This window comes from Anastrepha ludens, chromosome 4, assembly GCF_028408465.1.
Source record: "Anastrepha ludens isolate Willacy chromosome 4, idAnaLude1.1, whole genome shotgun sequence".
NCBI lineage: Eukaryota > Metazoa > Arthropoda > Insecta > Diptera > Tephritidae > Anastrepha > Anastrepha ludens.
In genome coordinates, this window is record NC_071500.1 from 88907603 (window position 1) to 88928344 (window position 20742).

The 20742-nt window shown below is 39.2% G+C and overlaps 2 protein-coding genes across 2 annotated transcripts; both read left to right on the plus strand.

Moving 5' to 3' along the window:
* The first annotated feature begins 725 nt into the window (after positions 1-725).
* Positions 726-17291, plus strand: LOC128860139 (uncharacterized). The gene is made up of 8 exons (XM_054097416.1): positions 726-1387; positions 9696-9852; positions 10027-10189; positions 15217-15350; positions 15429-15853; positions 15949-16066; positions 16126-16304; positions 16416-17291. The coding sequence occupies exons 1-8, from the start codon at positions 1200-1202 to the stop codon at positions 16873-16875; spliced, it is 1824 nt and encodes a 607-aa protein (XP_053953391.1). The 5' UTR covers positions 726-1199; the 3' UTR covers positions 16876-17291.
* LOC128860140 (probable small nuclear ribonucleoprotein E) lies at positions 14301-15078 on the plus strand. The gene has a single exon (XM_054097417.1). The coding sequence runs from the start codon at positions 14424-14426 to the stop codon at positions 14706-14708; it is 285 nt and encodes a 94-aa protein (XP_053953392.1). The 5' UTR covers positions 14301-14423; the 3' UTR covers positions 14709-15078.
* Positions 17292-20742: the final 3451 nt, after the last annotated feature.

Genomic DNA, 20742 nt, shown 5'->3' on the forward strand with positions numbered 1-20742 from the left:
AATCCTAATTAGCGACCAGCACCGTTTTACTACCACCGTCCTCGTGTTATGATGTCTTGTTTTTTTTTTGTTCCTTCTAAGTGAGATCCATTTAGTGAGGTCTAAATATAACAGCAAATTCTTTTTCTCGATGTCTGAGATCTTATTAATTTGCTGTAAGAAAGGCTTACCGAAACAGCGAAGTCGTAGCTAGCCTTCACCCCTTCCGCTTGGCAGCCTCTGCAGATGAGATTGAAGGGGCGGTTGAGTCTGGCTGCATGATCGTCTACCTTCCAATGACCTGTAAGGGTTGCAGTGATGGGTGAAATGTTTGGTCGAGAGCATCCTAACAGGTGATTGGTCCTTGGAGAGGACAAAATTACTCAGAGTACTACATAAGATGAACTCTCATAAAGGCATGCATATATAAATTTGTAAATTTAATATAAATAAATTAAAGTGAATATTTTATGAATTAAAAAAATAAGTGCGAAATATTTTTTTTAAGCCTAATCACAAAATAAGATTAGCTTGTTTTACATCAGTAAATTAATACTAAAAAAAAATAATTAAATTTAATTTCAATGAAATTGGTTCGCTGCCTAATTCGAAGGGGTTTAAACTAAAAAAAAACATATCTCAAAATATAGTCACAAATTAAAAAAGTTTTGAGTGCATAAAAAATTATTTGTCGCCTTAGGAATTTAATTGATCCTGCTGGATATCAAGTCGTCGTTCAATTAAAAGCGAAGTGCAATACAAAATAAAAACACTAACACCACTACCAACAACAATTATACGCAGCACGTGCTTTCAACTGCATAGTTGCATGAAAAAGACTCAAGTGACAAACGCGATCGTACAACAAATGATTGGCTGCCGCCGCTGTTGACAAGCCATCAGGCAAACAAACGCACCAGAAAACCAAAACAAAAAGAAATAACCAAGTAGTAAACCAGAAACACAAACGAAAGACTTAAGCGACTAACGCGCAGAGAGAAAGACAAACAAAAAAGCAAAAAACTCTTAAAACAGCCAGACCAGTGAGTGTGTCGGTGTCGAGTATATAAGCGGACGAGGCACGTCGCTACCTGGTTGCAACATTAATTAACTGGCATAAATTAACAACAACAATCAACCGACAGCAGTAACAGCAACAACAGAAACAACAAACTGAGAAGACTCGCTCTCAGTTTGTCACTCAGTGCGGTGTTACTACAATGGGCACACGTGTTCCCCCACCTTGCCCCACACCACTGCACTTCGATCAGGCCGCCATGGCTGGCCTGCCACAACTCATCACCGACTTGCAACGTCTGTCCGAGGATCAGGAGAGCGCCGATTTGGTATTCATTTGTGGACGCGAAGAGGAGCGGATCTATGCCCATCGTATTTTGTTGATGGCGCGGTAAGTAGGCGTTTTACGGTTGCGAAGGGTGGATGGTGTGTTAAATACGTATGCGCTTGTGCATCTGCGGCTTCCGTTGCAAAATGCTGTAATACGATCTGTTGCATGCTTGTGGTTTTTTCGTTTTGTTGTTGTTGTTTTTTTGCTATACCTCCAATGCGTGATGTAATTTTTTAATTATTCGTCAACTGATGTATTGTTGTTGTTGTAATATATAACGTTTATAAATTTCAATTTTTGCGTAACTGCTTGTTGTTGCCCTTAATGCGGTGAATGTTTTACTCATTTGCATTTATGCTTGTTTTCTTTGCTGATTGGCAATTACACTGTTCAACATTGGTTTGCAACACGAACAAACTCGAATAGGTTAGGTTAGGTTGATCTGGCCATCACATAGACCTATTGGTCCTTAGAACATTTCTCGAGGTAGGCCCAATATATGTTGGTTCCTCACCACGGTTTGCTACTTCTAGGCTACTTCGTAAAATAAAATTGAATAGGGACTCACCTCTATCGTTTATGTCAGAGCTGACCCAGATGGTATAATGTGAGTTTCCATTGGAGCCTACGACAAGCGCTAGCTTCCTTCACTCGGCTTCCTTGACCAGTCTGTGAAGCTCGTCCGGCGGTGTATCCTTTTCGTCTGACATTTAGCAGGACCTAAGAAGTAATGCTTCATTCTTGCAGTCCTGGATTGTCACAACTGTCAAGTCATCTGTGGAGAGATTAGTATTAACAAGTATCACTGCTCGTACCCTATTTGTAGCAATCGGGAAGTGTGTATAGTAGTTTAGTGAGTCTAGTTCAGATTCCCGAACCAACCTTCAGGTTTCCCGAACCAATCCATGGTTTCTGGACCAGAGCCACATCGTAGTTGGCCTCTTCTAGATTGTGTAGGAGCTCAACTGAGGCTTCCTTACTTTTGTGAAGATTTATTTAAAGGACCTTCAGCATCAGGTTTCGGTTCCTTTCCTGCTCCAGCTCACCCTCCTTCGCTCGCCTTGTAGATTAAGGGCGGTTTCGAGGACGTCTTCTATGTCGAGATCCTTCTCCTGCTCCCCAGTTTCCAGCGTGTTTTGATTATTATCTATTGGGCTGCGTTTATTGAGGCGAAGTACTCGTTACTAATACCCCACGCCATTTTCCCAAACCTTGCATATAAGATGTCCTCCGCTATTTTCTTAATTTGGATGATGTAGTTTTGGCCTCCATCTGCATTTGCTGATTTAGCCACCTTCCAATCATCGGTAGAAACATCCGTATTTTCTCGTTGCAGGAGCATTCAGACATACTCAGGATTTACGGTGCGCGGTATCAGCACCTTAACTTTCGGTCTCGTTGGTATACAACTCCGATCCCCGATTTCAAGAGATGCCCCTTCCCATAGGCCTTGAAGTTTTTTCACCGCTTCCTTAACCCATATGAGCGTGGGATCATCTTTACATTTTATTATCTTTACGCCGCTGAAACAACCTGCTCCATCAAATGTACGCATTGTTGCGCTCAGATCAGCGTCAATTTTTGCGAACAGAGCCTCCAGTAGTTTTATCTCAACTACCTTCCATTGCTCCTGCGTATTTTTCCCAACGGGTTATTGCGATCAGTACGCACAGCCAAGTACTTCTTGGCTCACCTCACTGATTGCCGCCGCTACTTTAGATGTTGATGGCTTTTCACCGACTCTGATTGAGTGCTTCGCGATTGGCTTTACAGCGTCGCCTTTACATTTTCTTTTTGTGTTGTGCATCTTCCCTTCGCTTTCTGTAGATCGCTGCCTCTTTACGGCCATTTGCTGTTCTACCTTGTTGACGAACTTTGAGTTCGATACGGCACATCCAGCACGTGCCGGTCCTTTTCTACTTCCTCCCTAGCCCATGCCTGTCTTGTCTTCCCGCTTCTGCTTGCGTCAGATTGGCCATGCCACCAAGTCGGTCGCAGATCTTGACCGCTGCTTTGCATCGCGACTTATCTTTCAACCACTCCAAACTCGAATAAGAATTAAAAATAATATCTCGAGAATCATGGTTGCCGATGGCACTAATGGTCTAGAAGGTCACAGTTTCTTCAAGAGAGAGGTTTAAGATTTCATAATCTTAAGCGAAAATGCAAATAGTTTAGTGAAAATTGTACTTGTAAAAGGACTACAAATATAATTTCTGTCCAAAAACTTCTAGAATAAAACTCGACGAGGATTTTTTATAGCACATTTTAAACCTCTCTTTAAATCTTCCACCTGAATGCCCATTTTTGACACTTGCTCAAAACAAGTATAATGAAAGTTCATTAAGCTAGGCAGTTAGAGGGTTAAATTGTTCCACAGAATTTTAAGCAGACAATTCTATTGGGGGTCACTGAAAGCGAAGAATTCGTACGGGTTAAGGAGAGTGCGCAAGGAAGCTCTGTCCAAGCTAGTTTCTATACATTTCGTATAGATACAGCCGCTGAAAAATACTTAAGAACGATTCCCAATTCCCTCCATATAAGACTTTTTTGAATAAAATCACTTAAATGTTTTGCATATTAGTTTTTATTTTATAAAATATTAAATATATTTAAAATGTTTTCAAACTGTAGCAGTTTTTTTACGTAAGAAAAACATAATTTTTTTTACTTCGTTTACAAAAATTGATATAATTCGAAAACTACTTAAGAACGAAACAAAATAATAATAAAATCGTAAAAAAAGCAAGCGAAGGGAAAAAATATGCATTCATATTTTGTCGAAAATACTTTTTGCTTTGTTACTGCTGCATAGCGTCTTAAAAAAAGGAAATAAATAAAGGGACCAGTCACCAAAAGGCCGGTGGTCGCATAGGTTGATCCCACGGATTAACAATTGATCTGTCGGAAATACGGAGACATCTGCATCGCCATAACTTGACTATTAGTTTTTATTGCCCAGAATGCTTGGACGAAGTGGAAACTGCCGAACATGTGGCCTTTATTGCAGTAGGTTCGATAAAGAACGCGACTACCTAGCAAACAAAACTTGTGTGTTTGTAACACCCACACCACAAGTCCCATAAATGCTTCAGTCGGATGAAGAGCAAAGGGCGGTGCAAGCCTCTGTAACGAATTATTCTGGAACTGCGCATCATTGATTGGAGGCGATGGGATGATGTTAGAAGAACGCAGAACAACTGCCGTATTTATAAAATGCAATAATGATAGAAACAAGATTGCGCCCATCAGAGAGTGTGTGACGTCACGTTTGCCGAGTTGTGCAGTGTTGCACATTTGCTCTTCGCAATAAATTTAGTGCTTTTTTATACCCAAAATTTGAAAATTTTTAAGTTTCGTGTTTATTTCTTTTTTTTTATTTCAAAGGTAGCGAAACTGTAAGTTATAAAAAAACTGTATTATTAAACAAATGAAGGTTAAAAAGGTCACTCTGAGAAGATTTTAGTGCTAATGCAAATTTGTTGATTCTTATAAAGTTTGATATTTTGAAAGTGCAAATTTAATTTTTTGCTCCTTTTGAGTTAATGCAAGAATATCAAATGTTTCTCTCTCAACTCTTCTTAACATAGAAAACCTTTGTACACATATTAAACAGCGAATTTACTGAATGCGAATTAAAACCATAAAGATATAATCGGTGCTTCCGGACTTCAGTCCTTAGTGGGACATAGGGCATCAAGAGGTGTATTCATAGTAAAAATAAGAAAAAAAATACCAGAAAATACTAAAGAAACCATAATGACATTTTTACAAAAAAAGTTCCTTATCCTGTTACATAACCTGAAATATAGAAAATAAGTCGTTCCCTTAACAAAGGGAGTTTCTTTCAACAAAAAACTTATAAATTAAAAAAATTAAAAAAAATATCCATAACACATTTGTTTAAAAAAAACGCTCATTTTCAAGATAATTTATCACGCACACAAAGTTCTTTAAGTAATTCAATAAAAATTTGATATTTTATTTTCTTTAAGTTGCCATTTGAGTGCGTTTTTATATCCAAAGTTAGACAACGCTGCAGTAGTGAGAGAGAGATTTGACTGCTGAAAGCAGAAGAACACCAACATCAAATGCAATCGCGGGCAATGCGACCAAATGTTAAAATAAGTAAAGCTAAATAAAACTGAGTGAATAATTGATCTAATTTTTAAAAAATCTGTATTTACAAAATTATAAACATTACTTTTAATTAGAGCAGGCTAGAAAAATGTCATGATGAAAGAACTAAAACTCCGAGACTAAATAACAAAAAAAAAATGCTAAATCAAGTTACGAAAATGGTAATCTGCCATACTGGTGCTAAAACCACGTAACTCATTGTCAAATTCGCTGAGAGCAAAGTAACGGTATCACGATGGGCGCCATCTCATTATTCTTTCCATCATGGATAAACTACAGCAAGACGAACAGCAGACAATTGTAACTGTCGATTGAGGTTATTGCTCACGCGGACCCATAGATGACTAGATGTGAAACTCTTTTTCTCGTGAGAGCGCTGAAAAATGTGCATTTTTTTTTTAAATTTTCCAATATTGCCACAGCGGTAGAAACATGAATTGGGTATTTTTGAACCAAAGGTCTGGAATTTTTAGTTTCCACACCACCATTGAGGTTAGTATTTAGTCTGCGGTTGCCCAAAAGCCTTATATCACTCGTAAACACCTACATATACTAAAAATAAGCACAATCCGTATGAAATATGTACATAAATAAGCAAAAAATGTATATGTAAATGAAACGCGAAAAACATAAGTTATAATTAAAAACATGACTTATTGCGATTTTTTAATATAACACAGAAATTGGGTAACAAAAAAAAAATTCTCAAACAACGAACAGAATAAGTTAAAGCAGATTACCTTTAATTTTTGTACGCTTTTCAACCATAGAATATTTACGTATATACAAATTTACATAAACCAACACACAGTTTTCAATAAAATTACATTATGTACGTAAGACTAATTAAAAGTAGAAGTCGAAAAGGATATAACGAGCTTTGGATTCTACAAACTCACTTAAATTCAAATTATTACATTTCAATTGAATTAATTTTAAGACCAATAATTATAAACATTTCAACACGTCATTTCTCCATTAAGCAAAAACGAACTGTTTTCGTCTGTTATTTTTGGCGCGTTTCTTCTGGCAGTCTGCCATTTCGCCTATCAGCTGTTCAAAATCCCATAATGTGTGAATGATGCCAAGTTTTGAAACATCCTCATGGGCGCGCTCTCTCTCAAAATGAATAAGTTTCACATCTAGTTATCTATGCGCGGACCTCCAGACTTATCAAATCGGTTTACCTGTAGGAGGAACCGTTTAACTTGAGGTGTTTTTAGTGGCGTTAAAGTCTCACATTGACTAAGGCTTTCGATTGCTTTTACAACTCGTAAAAAAAACGGCACCGTACTCGCTAAAAGATGCATGTATATGGTTGCCAACGCAACGTTCTTAAGTATTTTCCAACGGCTGTACCTTGCAAACACATGCAACTCTGAGTATTAGTGAGGATCGATATTTCTTATTTTTTTATTAAGTCTTAGTTTAAACAAATTATGAAAACTTGATGATGATGCATTCTTACTTCAGAAATATACAAATAAATAAAAAAAGTCAGAAAAAATTGATGATTGAACTTGATATTGAAATCTTAATTCAACTTTAAACTATATAAAATATATATCGGGTGTTTTTTTAAGAGCTTGAGAACTTAAAATGACAATACAAAATAGATAATTCTAATAATCTGATTGATAACTTCATGGATTTAAGAATTTTTTTTTTCTTTTAATTCGACACCGGCATATCTCCGCCGCTGCTACGAGTTGCATGATCTATTCGATCAGTCCTCTTTTTTACTACCTGTTATAGCAAATTCGGCCCTATGGCGTCAATGGTGGCTTGAATATTGCAATAACTCGATTGTTGAGCTCGCTGTATGACAAGCTCCGCCGTCTTGTGGGAACCAAATGTCCTCGTTATTTAGCTGATTAATTTTTGGAAACAAAAGCTCAATAGCGCTCAGCTTTCACCATAATAGTAGCGTCATTCTCATTCAAATTTTTTTTTTTCGAAGTAAATTTCCACAATTTGAAAACGTTGTTCTGGCGTTAAACGATTCATCACGAATTACCCAAACTTACTGAACAGAAATATCAGTTTGCCATACTCACCTGTCAAATCATAGTTATCGATATCGATGTAGCTAAAAAAACACCCGTTATTACTACATGGTAAATAAATCATAAGCATTTAATTTCTGCATTTATGCTTAAGCGTTTATAACTTGTTTAACAGGAGGTTTGGATCTATGATCCTATTTCCCAGGTAATTTAGTCTACGTCGTGCCACCGCTGGGCAGTCGCATAGGACGTGTTCCTCTGTTTCTTGTTCCTCTTTGCAGAGTCTACAGGAATCGTTTTCTATCGCACCTCACTTTTTCATGTGGTAATTAAGTTTAGAATGCCCTGTTAGTAGTTCAGTGTACAGTTGTATGTCCTTTCAGCTTAGGTTAACGATTGCTTCTGCCTTTAGCCGTTCGGGATCTATGAGTCTTTTCGATTGCCGCAATCCCGATTGAGTTCTCCAGTACTCGATTAGGCCTCGTGGTTCCTGCACTTTCCGATTTTCATACATCCTATCGAGGATGCATCTCTGTACCTTTGTTGTTTCCTCCGTGGACCAAATGCCCTCCAGAAAATGATGCGGTATGATCCCAATTGTTTGACTGCCTCTGCCAGAGTAGGCACTGAGCAAAGAACTTCCGTGGCAGTGCACTGTGTAGCCTGCTCTCCAGGATAAGGATTGCACTTGGCTGAGGTCTCCACTCCGTCCATCAAGTTGCAAGCCGACGGAGAGGTTGCGGGCAATGTGGACGAGTCGCCAACATTTTCGCTGCCAGCTGGTACAAATCGCTTCGTTGGCCTAGAACTCGATGTGGGTGTGGAGCCATCAGAACGGGGTCTTTTAGAGGCTGTCTGTTCGTGCCAGGTGCATTCGACGGCCTCATCGCCATGAAGTGGGCTGTTTCTAGCGGTATGCCCTCGACGACTAAGGTTTTTAGTCTCCTGCGTCCAGCTCCGGATAGTTCACCCTGTTTCCATGAGTCTTTTTAGTTTTATACACATTTTTTTTTTAACCAGTTGCTAGGAGAGTTCTCTCCTGTTCCGATGAGATGGACATTCCGGCCCACTCCTGCCTAAGCAGAGTGTCTATCTCCTCCGGCTCTTCGGTAGAGGGTCCAAGTTCTCCTCCCCGCAAGTCGATGCCCATTTTCTTACTGGAGATGAGACCAACTGCCTCCTCAGCCAGTGATTGTTGCTCGCCAGTAGTGGCTAAAATATGTACATTTGATGGTGTGCAGTCCGGTTTTTTTTTTTCAAAACTATCCATATAATTTGTTTTTGAATTTAACATTGCCGTTTTGTCACCCATGGGAAGGCTAATTGAAACCGTAGGTTCCCCAGATCTTGTACGGAGTTCGCTATTAAGCTTGACGGGGTAGAGTCAAATAAGCTCACCGGCACAGCTGTTCCACCGTCAGTTTTGGGATTTTTTTTTAAGGTTTTTAAGGTGTAGGTACTTGGACTCCGCCCCCCTGGTAGTTTCTTCTCCCACGCCCGTCTATCGGCAACCAAAAAACCAGCAGAGACCTGACCGTACTGAAAAGGGGCTATCGGTCCTACTGATAGCCTCATTACCCCAAAGGGCGGACCAATTTACTGGTGTCGCCACCAGCTAGCCTAACGACTGATTAGGAATCATATGAAGTCTATTTTCTACCCGTGCGCTGCAGGTAGTAATACCAGTTTTAATTTTTTAACGACCTTGTCTGGTCGACTTGTTGGTCCGCGAGAAGTATTTCATTTCCCTCTACCCTCCTAACTATACCAGAGAGGGATACCCTATCCGCCACCTGGGGACGCGCTCTGTAGGGGTTACAAGTTCCCCACATTGCCATTTCTAATATCTGACTTCATATTCGTTTTTTTATTAGAAATATTAGTTAAATGCCACAGCTCAAAATCATTGTAAACTAGTGTAATTCGTATTAAAAAAAAAATTATTACATTGTTTTACATTTTGTTCTTTTCCCCCTTTTTATTACTACAATATTTTAATATGCACTCGCTTGCCGCTTCATTTAAAACTTGCTTATGTGTAAATAATTACAAATGTTTTTACATGCGAAAGCGGCACTCGGCGTGGTGTCACCAAATTGACAAATATAATTACGCTTGCAATAAATTTATGAGAAAATCGCGAAATCGATTTGTGGTCTTTTAAATGCCTGTATTAAATTATTGCTGCATTAAATTGTTGTTGTTTTTTTGGCCCGTTGCAGCTGCAAGAGCTTTAAGATGGCAAAGCGTGGTGAAATCTGTCGCATCCCCGGCTGCTCAGTGTCACCTGCAGCGCCAGGTACACCCACACCGGTACGACTGCCGCACATAAATCCGGATGTCTTTCGCCAATTCATCGTTTACGTCTACACAGCGAAGGTAATGAAATATTTTTTATTGGCATCTAAATAAAAGTAAGAGTTACAATGCAATCCATGCAAAAATGAATGTTTTGCTGTTATTAATAAAGCATTTCACTCTGTTGTGGCAACTTCAACTACTCGTATCAGCAGATTTCTCTTTCAACTTGCGCTGTGCCGTTTTTGCTTTCAGATTATGCTGCAAGATTCGCGTGTTTTTGAAATGATGACTCTAGCGCAAGACATGGGTGTTGAGGAGCTGCGTGCGGCCTGTGAAGATCATGTGATCTCAACTCTATCAGTGGACAATGCGTGCACTTTTCTCACATCTGTAATGGAAATACACGAGAAAGCAGGTATGATAATAAATCTTTAGCTTCACTTGTTCTTATGTAAAATAAAAAAAAAGAAGTGGTGCGATTCAAATATTTAAGTAGGTATAGAAATATATACATGAGTATGAACAAGAATATGGAAAGTTATTGAGGATTCCTCTTTATGAAGTCCACTTATATTAGCTTCCATTGATAAACCAAATGAGTCTGAGTATGTGTCATATATGACTCTGACTGACCTCATACGTGCATACGACTCCTTAGAGAGGCACATATGAAGCTTTGTTTTTAATACAGGGTGAACGATATGAACACTACTTGTATCTGTAAAACAACTCACGTCAGCATCAACGTCAAAATTGTTCTAATGACAGTTCAATATATTGTTTATAAGCCATCAAAAGCATTTGCGTCTCAGTTTTGTTGAATTTTTTTTTCTGTGATGGAATTCAAACGTAATCACACTATTACACACACACTATTGGGTTATATTTGGCTGGTAAATCACAACCAGCCATTGTTCGTGAGCTCAGTCACCTCAAAGTGAATAAAATGTTTGTGTATCGCACTATAAAACGTTACAATGATACTGGTATCATTGCCAAACGCTATGGAGGTGGACCAAAAAAAGCCGCAACAACGCCAGAAATGCTTGGGAAAGTGAAGGCTCGACTTTAACGAAATCCACGTCGAAGTAGAAGAAAAATGGCCAAAGAACTGAAAATTTCGCAGGACAGCATTCGACGCATATTGAAAAATGAGCTCAAGGTCAAGGCTTACAAGTTCCATAAAACACACGATCTTTCACCCCAGCAAAAAAAAGTTCGGTGCGAAAGAGCAAAGGAGTTGTTGCGCTTGCACGAACGTGGCGAATTTCCTAACATTGTGTTTTCTGATGAAAAAAATTTCCCAATTGAGCAGTTCATAAACACTCAAAACGATCGTGTTTACTTGACCGAACGCTCATACGAGAATTTGAGCCTACGTATGGCCACTCGAAGCAATTTCCCATCGCAAGTAATGGTTTGGGCCGCAGTGACCGCTGATGGACGCTCTCCAATCGTTTTTATCGAGCCTGGTGGCAAAGTGAATGCGACTTATTATCGGAAAATGTTTGAAAAACTGCTTTAGAGCCGTGGACACGCAAACATTTCGGTCGTAGACCATGGACGTTCCAACAGGACTTGGCACTGTCGAATAAAGCTCGTGTGAACCAAGAATGGTTAAAAAATCATGTTCCACACTTCATTTCGTCCACACAATGGCTTTCGAATTCGCCAGACGCAAATCCGATGGACTATTCCATCTGGTCCATTTTGGAGAGCAAGGTGAGGACTAAAAAATATGCCAGTATGGATGCGCTGAAAAAAGCGATTATACGAGAATGGACTAAAATACCCCAATTGTAATCATTTTTGAACAATTTTGTCTTTGAAATCAATAAAAACTAATTTCACACAAAAAAGTTATGGTGTTTTGAATAGGTAACACTTATATCGTTCACCCTGTAGTATATGACCATTATTCCACAAAAGAGTCCGCAACGAAAATATTTCCTTTCAATCTTCATGTTTTTCAATTCAATTCATACACCAAATGAGTCTGAACCTGAGTAGTAAGTGGGGAAATTTGCTCTTGAGAAACAATAACAGTTAAATCCAGTAAAGCAATAAAATTAATAGAAATATTCAATTACTATGTCAGCAAATAAGCAGATTCTGTTGAATTCACTGAGAGCAGGATAGCGGTTCGCGAGTGTCGCTTTCTCCACTGTGCATTTCATTCACACTTTCCCCACGGTATAGTTACGCTCTTTTTCTCACTTCGTGTAGGAGGCACCTTTTAGAGGCATTCGGAACGGTTTTTATATGAGTGAGGAATACGAAGCTTTTCGTTAGAAAAAAAATCAACCATAAGAAATTTTATGCGGTTTTTATACCGATAACTTTGAGTTGAAGAGTTTTTTCGCTCAATTAAGATTGAAAGAGATATCAAAGGTCTATGATATTTACCTTATGTTAATCGGGCACATTTTTCAAGCCTAACCCGTACAACTATTACTATTACCATTACATTAAAAGAAATACCTCAACTACTTTTTCAATGATGTACTTCATTTTGTTAGCAGTGAAGTAATTTTTGAGATATTACAGTTATAAAAATGAAGAAAAAAATGTGTCTTTGACCATCGATATCTCCTCAATCTTTCATTAACGGAAAAAAGATATAATAATGCTGTTATAATGAGCATAAAATGTTTTCAGGATACAATATTCTATTATACTATCACACTTTTACTCAACCCCCAACAGCTCAAAACTTACATTTATCACAACTTATCTATACAGCAGAATTGATTGTACTTAAAGTTGAAGTATACATTTTTAAGTTATAAAAAATCTTTTATTACAGAACATTAAATAATACATAAAAAAATTATATATGATTGCTTATATTTAGATATTTAAATTTAATAATTTTAAAATACTCAAATGAATTTAGCGCGGCAACATATCGGCTGGTTGAAATCGTAGCTAAGGTATTTTATTTCTGTTACATCTTTCGTCTCCTTCTGGGCGTCATCTGCCGTGTGATTTTTATTGGTACTGTTTTAGGTTAGAGAGTGTAACATCACTTGAATATTTTCACAGGGTGACAAAAATATTGAAGAAAAATAATTTCGTTGGACAAAGCAGCAGAATAAATAAATTTGTTTTTCTAGCTCTTTTGCTATAAAAATTAGCAGCAGAAAAAATATTCCAGCACGCATTTTAATTTTCCAAACATGTCTTTTTTTAGTTTAAATTAAAAATTCGTGTTAAAGCTTCTCTTATAATACGTTCATATATACAGAAGTAGATTATCTATTTTTTCGCGCTTAACTCCCAATCCGTAATTAAAAAGCTAGATTTCCCATACAAAATTTCTCTCCCAAAATCTGAGATTATGAAATAATCCTAGATTATTACCATACTTATTATTACGAATGTAAGGAGAAACATCAAAATAAAAACTAAATGAATTAGATGCCGGCAAAGAAAACAGATTTTAGACATAATTCTAATAAAATGTATTAATATAAAAGAAAAAAGCGTGTGTCCATAAACGCTTTGTCCTCTTATTACTTATCATAAAATGTTATATCGAATTTCGAGTGCGTATTTTTGCCATCATTTTTTGAAACCTCAGCAAACGTCGTTTACGGATTTCCCCCAACTGGTCATTATTAGCAACTAATTGCGCGATTAAATTAGCTTTTCCTTCGCCTTCTAAATTATATATATATATAATTGGCGCGCCCACCCTTTTTGGGTGTTTCGCCGAGCTCCTCCTCCTATTTGAGGTGCGCGTCTTGATGTTGTTCCACAAATGGAGGGACCTACAGTTTCAAGCCGGCTCCGAACGGCACATATTTTTATGAGGAGCTTTTTTCATGGCAGAAATACACTCGAAGGTTTGCCATTGCCTGCCGAAGGGCGACCGCTATTAGAAAAATGTTTTTCTTAAATTGGTATTTCACCGAGATTTTACGGTCTCTCTGTGAATTCCGAATGGTAGTCACGCACCAACCCATTCGGCTACGGCGGCCGCCTGTTAGGTATTAGTAACTATGTATTTATATAGCAAAAAAAAAGCGTATGTCCATAAACGCTTTGCCCTCGTATTACTTATTATAAAATGTTATGTCGAATTTCGAATACCAATTTTTGCCATTATTTCTTGAAACCTCAGTAAACGTCGGTTACGGATGTACTCCAACTGTAGATTATTAGCAACCAATTGCGCATTTAAATTAGCTATTCCTTCTACTTCTAAATTAGCTATCGTTCATAACAATTAAACAAACCAAAAACACCGAAATATTCCACGAAAATATTTTCTATGAAGGAAAACCCTTCCCAACAGTATTGACAGCTGATTATCAATTTTGCAGGTAATCTGCCATATGTGAACGGTAGATTAATTTTGTGGATTTATTTATTTTATATTATGTATTTAATGCATATTACTTTTAATCATTGAAAATTGTATCCACGTCTAGCGAGTTTTTCGTTGCGCAAGTGTCTCTCATGCAACCCTGTTATTGTGCTTCTTCACTTCTCATTTGAACTACAACACTTTTTCCCAATTTGACATTTATGCGTGGTGCTGTCAAAAATTTTGCAAGCAACCAACGCCGGCAAACGTTTAGGCAGTGAACGTTTTCAATTTTGTGTTAAAAATTTAAATATAGTGCATAAAAATCATCTTCAAAATGTCTTTTAAAGGCAATACGAAGGTGCAGAAGGTGATGGTGCAGCCCATCAATCTGATCTTTCGTTATCTACAAAATCGATCGCGGGTGCAAGTTTGGCTGTATGAAAATGTTTCTTTGCGCATCGAGGGACACATTGTTGGCTTCGATGAATACATGAATTTGGTGTTGGACGATGCCGAAGAAGTGTGGGTGAAAACACGTACACGCAAAAATTTAGGACGCATCATGCTCAAAGGCGACAACATAACATTGATACAGAATGTGAGCCCGTCCAAGGACTAAGTGGATGATGTTGAAGAGGAAAACATAAAAGTGAGGTTATGTGCTACTGCTACTGAAATGGCGCGATTTCCAGGCGCAGACGACTTGAGGAACGACAACATTTTAAACAAGCATTGAATTAATGAAAAACCACAAATTCATTACTATAATAACTTTAACTCTATATGAATTGTTTATTTTTTTATCATGCCCGAATCATAACTCAGGTGGCTGCGTGGTGCAAAGCAAATGCATGTATTTCTATCATACTAGAAATTAAGTTAGTTTAAAAAACGAATTGTAATTGAATTTTAAGTTCGCTCTAATTCCAATGAAAGTGAAAAATAAATGTGAAATATTTTAAAAAGCAAATAAACAAGTGTTAATTAAAGAGTTGGGTTCATGGAAGTTTGTGGTTACAGCATTGACTTCGAAGTAGTTGAAAATTTTTGTACAAATGACAAAAAAAACAGTGTATAAACTTTTTTACTAAAACAGTCGCTAATGAAATTGCTAAATTATTTTCCAGGTGCCAAATGCGCTGCCTCGTTTATGGAGCGGTGCATAATTTACATAGGTGAAAACGCCAGCGAGTGTGCTAAGACCAATGCTTTTCTAAATTTGACCAAGGATGCGTTGGTTAAACTAATCTCGTCAGATTACGTGAGTAAACTAATTTATTCATTGCATTAATACAATATCAATAATTTGAATGCTTTTTTAACTCTTTCCTCTTATTAGTTTTGCCTCGAAGAGGAGGATGTCTGGCGTTGTGTGCTTGCCTGGGCTAAGAATCAAGCGGGTGTCACCCAGCCCACCGCACATTGGACTGAAGAAGAACGTGCACGCGTTTGTCAACATCTGTCTGGTGTAATGTGCCATGTGCGTTTGCTGTTAATCGATAGTCAAGTATTCGCAGAGGAAGTGGAACCTACCGGTGCTGTGCCTATGGAATTGTCATTGGAACGTTACCGCTATGCAGCATTGCATTCGAATAAAGGAGGTGGCAGTGGAGGTGGCGTAAGCGGTGGGCAAATGCTGCCATCTATACCGGGCATGAGTGAAGACGACAAGCGTTTGCAACCGCGCTTAACTGTCAATATGTTTCCAGGCTCACAGCTGTTGCGGAATGATAAATTGCATTTGCAGAGCGTGCTAAATGGATGGTAAGAAAGAGAATTACGCTATCTGCTGATTTTTAAGCAAACACTGAAATCTATTAAAAATGTATAGTATAATAATAGCTGTATACTCCCCTTAGGTACGGCATGCCAAAACAATCTTGGCGTTTGGTCTATCGTGCATCAACACATGGCTACTCATCGAATGCTTTTCATCGCTATTGTGATGGTGTGGCACCTTGCTTTGTTATTGGTATTGTAAGTGTATGAAAATATAAAATATATATACAAAAATTAATCATCTCTACCCATTGTAGGGTTCGCGTGGTGAGCTAAGCGGTGGCTACACAGATGTTGCATGGGCAAAAACAAGTCGCAAAGGCGGCTACATTCATTCCGAGCGTGCTTTCCTTTTTGCACTCAATCCCGATAGCGGTGATCCACCCGTAAAGTTTGATATAATCAAGAAGCCTTATGCCATCTGCTATCACCCAGAGTAAGTGGTGGCGTACACAATCAAAAGATTAACGCCAAATTGCATTATTTACTTGAACAAAGAAAGTATTGTGTTTTATGTTTATTGATTTTCTCTCATCCCACCTAATAGTTGCGGCCCGATTTTTGGTGCTGGCGCTGATCTGCTCATCGCCAATAATTCCAATACGAATATGGATTCCTATTCAAATTTACCGCATTCATATGATGGTCCAAACGCCGCTTATATGACACTCTTTGGTGATTACAATTTTACGGTTGTCGACTATGAGGTTTATACTTTGTCCACAACCACAACGGCTGGTGGTGGCGGCGGCGGAAGCGTAGGAGTGGTCGGCGGCGGTGGCACTGGTAATGGCAGCAACAATAGTAACAATAATAGTGTCTCAGGCAATAATGGCAATAACAGTAACAACAGCAATAGTACATCTTATAATAGCAGTGGCAACAACAACAACAGTAGCGCTAATATGTCGCCAAACGTTGGTGGCGGTGGCAATGCTGGCGGTGTGGGTGCTAATAGTGGTGGTGTTGTGAGCGCCATGCACAAACCGAAATATGAAAGATATTGATTGGATACGATTTTTTTGAGATTTTGTAGTACTATGAATTTTTATAATTATGCTTTTATGTCCATTTCATTGTTTATATCCTCCATTTGTGTTGCAGAAACTTGTTTTAGTGCCTTTTTGATGTCTTTGTGTTTGAAAAAAAGAAAGAATAATAACGGAACGGTTTACTTGTATACTCTTCCACTAGTATCTCTGCAGCTTAATGACTCGTTCATACTATGTTGCTTTGTGATGCTACTTTTAAAACTGCTGGAAACATTCGAGTTTATTTACAGTTCATTTTTTTTTTAATTCCTTTGTTCAATTTAATTTTAAAGTATTAATTTTTATTTTACATATTCGATTTAAGTGGTGAAAACATAGATAGAAAGCAAGGACAGTGCACAGAGTAATTTCCCATTATATCGGAAGCTAAACAGAGAGACTGGAAAATAAGCCTTTGGCCCTGACGGACTGACCACACTAACGCTGAAGCACCTGGGACCTTTGGGGGAAGAATTCCTCACAAGGGCCTTCAATCTGTCCTTGGCCACTCTCATTATCCCTGACAAGTGGAAAGCAGGGAGAGTGGTCCCACTACTGAAACCTGGGACACCCGCCCACCAAGGGGGAATCTTAGCGGCCGATAACTTTCTTTTCCTCAAAGGGGAGGCCTTCCTACTCCCACTCTTCACGAAACACCTGGCCCCAGCCCCACATCAGCATGGCTTCCGACGAGTGTATAGCACCATCACAGCACTCATCGTCATAAAAGCCCAGATAAACCGAGGGCTTAACCAAAACTCCCTCTGCGAGAGGACCGTCCTAGTAGCATTGGACTTGAAGAAGGCTTTCGACACTATCAGCCATTCCACCTGGGTAAATGAGGTCAAACTGCCTCTCACGGTAAAAGTCGATGACTCAGCAATTCCGACAGTAAACAATCCCAATCCTAACATGAGGGCACGAAGGCAATGGAATTGCGGACACTAGCGAAAAAGGGGGCAAACACTCCCTTCATAGGTCCTAAGCCTTTCTGCGGGGTAAATAACAGCTTCAAAAGTGCCTTTCTGCGTGAGCAGGAACGACGAGGCCTAATCGATTACTGGAGAGTCCAAGAGGCAATCCAAAGACTCATTGATCCAGAACGGATAAAGGCAGAAGCAATCCTTAACCTAAGCAGAAAGGACATAAAACTTTCCACTGAACTACTACCAGGACACTGTAAACTTAATTTTCACATGAAAAAGATAGGTGCGATAGAAAAGGATTCCTGTAGACTCTGCAACGAGACACAAGAAATCGCAGAACTTATTCTATGTGACTGCCCAGCAGTGGCACGACGCAGGCTAAATTGCCTGGGAAATAGGGCTGTAGATCCAAACCTCCTGGTAGAAATAAAGCCGACAGCAGTTTTAGGATTTATTAACAGCCTAAAACTGTTTAATAGGCTTCATGGCTGCACAATAGATCTCTTCAGGTCGCAGTGCACAAACAGTCAATCAATAATAATATTAAAATAAATGGTTATCTCACGACTCGTGAACTTCTTCACTACGCATACTCTTGAATACTCTTCCGTTATTAAGAGGGTTAGGGATGCTTCCACATGTCTCCCCTGCAACATACTTCATGCTATCGCTCAAGGAGCACAATAAAATGCTGAGTAAGCCATTTCTGCTTGGGTTTTACCGCAAGAATCACCCCTGCAGACATTTGCTAGAGTCTGAGTCACCTCGCAGGCGTGTCAGGAGGCATCTTTTCGATTATGTCGACGATATCAAGAACCAAACATGCCTGCAACTACTGGATCGGCCAGTATATAGACAGTCATTGAACGATATTCGTTGGGAGGCTCGCACCACCTTCCTAAATTCTCGATCCCTGAATTCTGAATCCGATCACCACCCATTGCATGCGAAGAGCTTTAGCTACCTTGTAAAAATAACTATATTGCTTCCAACTTACGGACAGCGGCTACTGCGCCAATTCATAAGACAGCGCAGACCATGTGGCTTTTCACTGCATTCGCTTAAGCAGAGATCGGGTTTTGCTGGCGAGGATCTTAGAGTACCCGCCAACGGAGATCGGACTTGTGCAGGGCATGTGTTCATCCAGCGTGAAAACGGAAGCAGTAAGAGTGGCTGTGATATCAATCATGACGAAGCTGCATCAAATTGATTGGAAAAGGAAAACTCAGTGGCGACAATGGCAGCAGGATACCACCGGAAACGAGTTGCGCTATACAAACAAACAGCCAAACAGGCATTTGAGATAAGCACTCATTACAGCATTAGATAGATGACGAGACGATAGCTTGTAAGTTTCACACTATCCCAAAATTTCCAATATGCCATTTACTCCAAAAACGTGTTCCGATGAAATGGATATTATCGAAGGTGTAGAGTCTCCATACGCCTACAGGAGAGACACCTGGGCGCAGGTACCTGTTGTGTCAGCAGAGATAAACGTGGCTCCACTCTGATGAAATATCTTTAGATCTCAGAGTGGAATTTAGCCTAGGTGGAAGATTGTTATAGTATTGGTGGGAGCATGCCCCGCATACCACTGGTGCGACGGCGCCTTCAATGATGCTTCTGAAATTTAGATCTAAACCTCCTTCCAAAAACAAAAAAAAAAAAGAAACTACCTCGTAAGACTGTGTAACATTGGCTCAATTATGGTCTGGACATTGTAACAGATTAAACTTCTAATTATACCGAATCGACCCGACATACTCAGTATATGTCTGGCATGCGAAGGCACCCGCACATGATTCTAACCACCTATTCGCATGGCCACTCAAACCCACTCACCTAACACCCCTCTCACTCTGGACCCAACCTGTCGAAACAGCACACCTTCTCGGCATACCGTTAGATGAGTTCGATGATGCTGAACTACTACACTAGCTAGTGTTATTCAAGAGTTAAGATTTTTTTTTTATAAAAAAATCATACCCTTTTCGAATTTAGTATTTGAATAAAAAGTGTACTCGTTCTGTACCCTGACGTCTATAATTGGATGTCCCCTAAAGCACTTGATTTTTGCGAAGTCTCATCGAGAACAGTGGTTAGTGTGGACAAGCTCTGAATGAGTGTGGATGGAAGGCCACTTAGAGGGGCTTATCTGGTAACTGAGTGTCTACTACTCAAAACTACTACTATACACAAAACAGGGAATCTCGCTACACATACAACGTCAGGGCGTGTTGCTAGGTTATTGGGAATACCGGCTTAGAAATTACTTCCACGAACATACAAAAGATGATCGGTATAACCGATTAGCAGGAAAGTTCTGCTTGCTTGGCCTAAAGTCGTCAAGAAGTGTTTGGCGTTCTCACGCCCTTGAGCGCTCTCTCCATCAAGTGGTGCTCCATCGAGTGATTGCTGTCTAATGGATACGTAAAAGAGCTTTGCCACAGGTGCCGTGACGAGGAAAGTGGAAGGAATCGAATGCGTCGAACACTATTTCTGTTATTGTTCTGCTTTGGCGAGGACAAGAAGGCCTCTACTTGCAGTACTACTTCTTTCGCTTCTTTGGTTGCCCGACGGACCTGAGCTCAGCGGACTTATATGCATTTTTCAAGGTTATTCACATCTAAAAAAGTAGTTTTTTTTAATAGAGGATGGGAAATCGCATACCGAGTCTAAGTAAATGTGCTGCTATTCTCTCACTTCACTGAGCCTGAGAGTCGCGTACTTCAGTAAGAGGCCTTCTTCAACCTGAAACAAATCTTTCTTGATTCATTATAGGTAAACACTGGTAATTTTACGTAACAAAAAATATGCCCAGCCTTAGTTATCCAACATCTCTTTTCCCCTGCTCCGCCTTCGTCCAAAGACCACATTTCTAGTGACTACCATGAGACGACATCGACGACGAAAA